The sequence below is a fragment of the Dinoponera quadriceps genome, unplaced genomic scaffold, assembly GCF_001313825.1.
Source record: "Dinoponera quadriceps isolate SergipeBrazil2010 unplaced genomic scaffold, ASM131382v1 scaffold71, whole genome shotgun sequence".
Lineage (NCBI taxonomy): Eukaryota > Metazoa > Arthropoda > Insecta > Hymenoptera > Formicidae > Dinoponera > Dinoponera quadriceps.
In genome coordinates, this window is record NW_014554274.1 from 782,967 (window position 1) to 789,361 (window position 6,395).

At 34.0% G+C, this 6,395-nt stretch overlaps 1 protein-coding gene across 1 annotated transcript; it reads right to left on the reverse strand.

The window, feature by feature from the left end:
• Positions 1–3,177: 3,177 nt before the first annotated feature.
• LOC106741208 (transcription elongation factor SPT4) lies at positions 3,178–6,182 on the reverse strand. The gene is made up of 4 exons (XM_014612971.1): positions 5,951–6,182; positions 5,727–5,833; positions 5,432–5,487; positions 3,178–5,113 (listed from the first exon to the last, which is right to left on the reverse strand). Exons 1-4 carry the CDS (start codon positions 6,017–6,019, stop codon positions 4,995–4,997), a joined length of 351 nt encoding a protein of 116 aa, XP_014468457.1. The 5' UTR covers positions 6,020–6,182; the 3' UTR covers positions 3,178–4,994.
• Between the last annotated feature and the right edge of the window lie 213 nt (positions 6,183–6,395).

The following is a 6,395-nucleotide window of genomic DNA, read 5'->3' on the forward strand; positions in this document are numbered from 1 at the left end:
TTGTATCTTAGAGAGAGAAGTCACCTGCTTGTGCATACGCGGACGCGCGCTCGCAAGAGACCAAATTCGTTGCGAGCGACTTTGCGACTTTGAACGCGCGAGAGTCACGAGCCGCGGAACGTCGACACACCATGTTCCTGTGAACGAACGCGTGCGCGCGATTGATCTATGGTGGAAATAATTACCGATTAATAATTACTTGATTGCACCTCGGTGTTTCTTCGAGTCCCGAGCCCCGGGAAAAGAAAATATATAAACCCGATAAGCAAGAAACCGTTAACACAACATTATTTAATGATATTTTATAACGTGTAACATTTTCAAATACGTAGTTTTTAATGTTGTGTACAACGTCATTGTGAACAATACTTGACCCAAACATTAAAAATAGTATTTCTACGCAATAATTTTTGCATTTCGGAATATTATATAAATCAAGTAACAGTTTTAAAATATTTATAAAATATTATGCTAAAATGTTTATAAAATTCAGATAAAATGTTTCAAAAGATTGATTTAATGTTTCTTGCTTACCGGGAAATTTGTCTCCATATATGACCACAGAGAAAAAGATTGTTTTGGATTTAGTAAAATTTCTTTAATTGAAACAATTTTGTTTTTTTTTTGGAATATAGCGAAATTGAAAGTTTAATAAACAGGATTGTTTAGTTTCTCAAACAATAAGCATTCGTACATCAAATAATACGTATCTTTTGTATTTTTTCGAAATTACGATTATTGCTATAAACAATAAATTATTCGAAGAAAGTAACACTATTAGAAAAATATTGAAAATATTGAAAAACAAAAAGAAGTTTTTGTTTCAGTTGAACAATATTTGATACATAATGAAATCATTTTTTTTTCATTGAAAACGAAATGTTTTTTTTTAATAATACTGTATTTTTGTCAAACAATATGGTTTACTTTAGCGAAATAACNTCATTGAAAACGAAATGTTTTTTTTTAATAATACTGTATTTTTGTCAAACAATATGGTTTACTTTAGCGAAATAACAGCCTTTTCATTTGAACAAAATGATATTTGATATTAATTTAAGTCGTTTAAACAAATTCAAATCGAACAAACACGTGTATCAAATTCAGAGAAACATTTTTCTCTATGTATGAATATTGATAGGTGTCCACAATGAAAAAATGTTGTTGTATACAAATTATATACAAATATGATCGGAATAAGTGCTGGCAGCACATGATGTTGACGTTTAGTCGAATGACATAACATCATTTTTTTCATATGAACATATATGATTATATATGTGACTATATATGGGCAAAATTCATATATAATTTATGTATATATATATATAATTAAATATAATTTCATGTAATTATATATAATTATATATATATAATCATTTTTTCCCGGGATGTTTCAGCGTTCAATCGGGTTTCTTCTATTCTTTTCTCTTCCTTTCGCCTCGAATTCTCGGCGTTATCGTTTCTTCCGATGATCGCGCGAATCAGTGATAATTGTAAAAGAATTCGACCTCGACGTGGAGAAAGATCGTATGTCTCTTCTGTACTTAAATTCGCGCGACAATGTGAAGAGTGTGTGCTCTACTTGGTGAAAAATGTCACGGAGCCGGTCGCGTGTCACGTTATTATCGCTCTCTCGTCTCGCCGCGACGAGAAGACGCGGCGAATCGCGCGCGAAAAGAATTGCCTCTTCTGTTGTGTCGCGCTCCGCGACGGAGTTAATCTCGGTTATCGATCTATGTTAATGACTTCCGCATTGTACATACTGTGTGTCCTTCGTTCTTTGACTCATCCTCTCTTCTCTGGATCGGTCAGATCGTTTTTAGCTACGTGTTCTAAACTTTAGGGATCTCGACCACGCTGTGCACACACACACACACACACACACACACACACTCTCTAAGATAAAAAAAAGTCGGTATGTTATTCAGTGTAGCACAACTGGTTCCGCACTGAATACCAATCTTCATTGTGACGTCCACTAATGTAATTTTTGCAACGATTGTAAACACGTAAGATAGACAATTGCAGAATTGTGTTAATAAAGTCCCGTCGAACGAAGGAGGGAGGGATCCGGAGAACCGACAGCTGCGATTATAGACATATCTCGTTGATATCTTAGTATTGCGGGTGCTTAGATGCGCGAATTTTCCCCGGGAGTGTGTCCGAAAATGAATAGAACGCTAGAGAACGAGAGAGAGAGAGAGAGAGAAGCGTTTATTTGCAAGAGCATTTTGTGCTGTTAGTGAGAAAAAAGAAAACGTTCGACGGTTCTCGGTTACTCGTGTATTTTGCATAATGTTGCGAGTAATATTCCGCTCGCCCTCGAGTAACGCGAGACAAAAGACATCCCAGAGGTCCAACAGGATTTTCTGCGACCTTCTTTTAGACGAAGGGACACGATTGTCTCCCCTTGGCGTCGTGTTGTATCGTCCGGATCCCTACCTGCTAAGAAAAAAAATATTACAGCCAGCGCCAGTAATTCGCACAAAGAGAAGAAGAGATAGTGATGTTGAATTAATGTAGTTCGACGTACTCGACAACACCCGGCCTCTCGGCTTGCACAATAGCACTTGGCGCGACAAGAGTCTCTCTCTCTCTCTCTCTCTCTCTTCGGCAATACACATTAAATTAAGTTAGACATTTATGAGGTGAACGCTTAAGAAGTGAAAGGTGAAAGCGGCGTTCGTCTCTCGACCTGCTTGAGTTGGATTTTCAGTTTCTGTGCAATTTTGTGCCGCGACTTGCGAAGATGATGATGATGATGATGTCATCCGCAGGTGAGCGAGGTGTGTATCGTTCGAGTGCGTCGCGCGAATATCGCGTAATATCGCCGGGACGTCTCTCTCCTTATCCTCTTGTTTTCTCTTTCGTGATCCTCTCGGAGAGGGAGCGCGCTCTATCTTACGTGCGTACGATCGTATGTCTATCCTCTGTAGAAATGCCTTATTATCTCGTGCCTCAATTAATATTTAAACTGTTCACCTGCTTATACCTACTACTTGTTAGTCTATGTAACGAATATATATGTGTAATATCGAGTTACTCTTTGTACTGCTCTTGTAAATATATTCTGAAGAATTAATGTCACCCTGTCGTGTGTCTATATATATATATATATATATATATATATATATATATATATATATATATGTATATATGTACATACATATATATATGTATACTGTATACATACTATACATGCTATACATCTCTGCGAGTACTCTGTACTTTCCAAATCACACGAACGTCTCACCTACCGTACCTATTTCTTTCACTCTCTGACGCGAGTCGCCCTGTAAAAATAGCTGAATGAAAAGAAGATCTTTCATCTTTTATCAATTCATTTTTCAATTCCCGAAAAAGCATGTTTCTATTCATTTATTTTGTATACTCGAATATGTAATTTTTGTACACGGAAGAGAAAGTTTGGTTAAATTTACCCGACGAGATGAACAAACATGTTTTAATTGGAGAAAACAGAATTTTTCTGGTTATAAGAATTTAGGTTATAAGGATCAGCAATTTTATTTTTTTCATCCAAACGCTTCTGGTTTGTCCAATGTCAGGTAAATTCAACCAAATTTTTTTCCAGGTTTAAGAATATTGTTTATAAAATTTTGAAAAGTTTTTTTTTTCTATTCTTATCTATTAATTATTTTGACTGCGCGAACTTTTGAGATTATGATTAATAAAACGACTGGAAGTTAGAAGGAAGATCAGTACTTCAGCTGAAATTTCGACGTGTCGAATTAATCAATTGATTTTTCTTTAGACCTTCCGGAACGCTTTAATCTCGAAGACTACAAATTTAACGTTTCCGCTTGACTTCCTAGCGATTCTTTTTAATTCGTTCATTTTTACAGGACTACAGTTTTTGTCTGCAAACTGTCCTCGTGTCGCATGCCTGTAATTCGTAATTGCCCTGGACATCGCTTTGTCATGCTGCGACCGTTTTCCGCGTAGTTACATTCATTTTGCATATCCGTTTCCGACTGCGAAAATTTATAGCTTCGTTGTGCAAGAAATTAATTTTAGATAATGAGATATTCTTTATTTTATTCTCAATTAAATACACATATATGTTCAGCGAGTGATATTTAATTTTAGTCCGTATATAATACAACATTTTCGAGCCTATGCACGGAATTTTTAGCGAAATATTATTTAATTCCAATCTAGTAGTTCAACAACAAAATTTTTATAAAATTAATGCAATGTAATATTCAAACGTTCTGGTTCCTCGTTGGATTCTCCTTAATAAAATTAAACAAATAAAATGATAATAATCCATACAAAGCAGATGAGCGAGAAAATCACGCGACTATCAAGAAGGTGGCTATCCGGGTATAATAATATCAGTTATAATTCGTGTTTGTAACTATTTAAAGATCACAACCATGACTATCAATTCGAGCGAGAAAGACCGCTTATGTGAACAACAGGTAGGAATGGCGTATGACTTATTATGACTTTATTCGTTTAATTTCACTTAGGAGAGTCCAACAAGGGATTGAAGCGTTTGAATACTATATTTCACTAAATTTGTAAATATCGTTTGACCACTAAATTGGAATTAAATTATAATGCATTCAAAGTTCCGTGCATAGGCTCTCACCCACAACTCTACGAACAATGATTGTGTAAATCATTTAGTACCGTGATCGTTATGTTTCTTCAAAATTTTCGAACTTTAACACACAGAGTAACATATATTTCGAATTAAAATCTTTTCGCAAATACGAAATACGTGATCTACGGAAATATTTTGAGGAAAAGTTTTGATAGCAATTTCAACTAATCTATCAAAGTCGTATACAGATGTATATTAAAAAAGCAATACAGATTTTTAAGTTTCTCAATAGTAATGTGTAAAAATGAATTACTTCATTGTTTGTAACTATCTATATAAAAAGTTCCATTATTTATAATTAATAATTGAATCCTATTATTTATAATTAATATTTATTTATACGTTCGTGTATAAATTCGTATTATCGTTGACTCGTGTCGCGCGGCCTATAGGCTATCCCTCTACTTTTCAGCTCTCTGATGACACCAGCTGGTAATCGTCCCGACACTGATATGGCGTAGACACCTTTGCAAAAGCGATCTGAGAAAAACAGAAGTTTTATTATATAATATTAGCTGAAAAAAAAAATATATATATATATATATATACTGGATCCAGTGTTCAGAAAATAAATTGCGCTAATATGTTATAAAAATGATTACCAAATGGTATATAAGAATAGTATAACAGTATCCACTCATAAAAAAGGTTGATATAAATATAATAATAAATTAAGAAACAAGAAAAAGAATTATGACAGCATTTTCTGTTATCTTTCCTCAAATGTAAAATGAAGAAATACAATTGTACTCTTAACAATTGCATGATAAAATGTAATGTTGTACACATAATACTTACTTATTCTTTGCCACTTGCAAACCCAGCTATCTTCTGGACTCATTACAGCAATCATTCTATAAAATAATAGAATACATAAGTAAATCAGATAAAACAAGTGAATCAGTAGTAAAATCCTTATCTCTTTGAATAGAAACTTAGAGAAAACGGAAACTTCCAACGGTTTTCATATTTGACTGACATAAATAACAGAATATAACAACTTATTCAGTATTGCTGATATCATCTTTTTACATACATCTTTTTACTTCAGAATCGATTTTTAAGTAATTGTATATCTATTATTGCACTTTACCCGTCAAAATTAGAGCTTGTACAATCAAAAACATTGTCTTTATTGTTCTTCATTCGTAGAAATTCATCACAGTTTTCACAACCATCGAATTCAAACTGGTCAAATGTCTGTGAAGTAAAATTATGAGTACAATTACTTTGTGAGACTAAACAAATCCTAAGGATAACGTGATTAACTAAAACTTTGTTGGTTATATGGGTAACATAAATTTATGAAATACATACCTTAATTAAAGAACACACTAAACATGCTCTTAGTCCACGCAGATCTTTCGGCACGATTTCTATTGACATTTTTATCACTCACGCGTAATAATTGTTATGATTTAAAATAATTATCAATAATTTCACCATAATATTATTACAAAGTTGTCAACTCGAGTTTCCCTCTTGAAATCCTATGCAGTTCGACAGCTGTCGCTCATATGCTGTACCAATATGCTGTTATGGCTGATCAACGGACATCAGCGTTCAATGCTTATTGGTTGGTTCCTGATTGGTTAATTCTTTTGGGTTGCGTTCGGACACGATCGATGGATACGATAGCTTTTAATTGGTCAATCGAAAAAAAGAGCAAATATTTCTATATCATGATTGGTTAATTAAAAGCTACTCTACTCGTCGAGTAGGCTTTTGGAACGCAGCCCTGAGGATCAATCGTATATCTCAA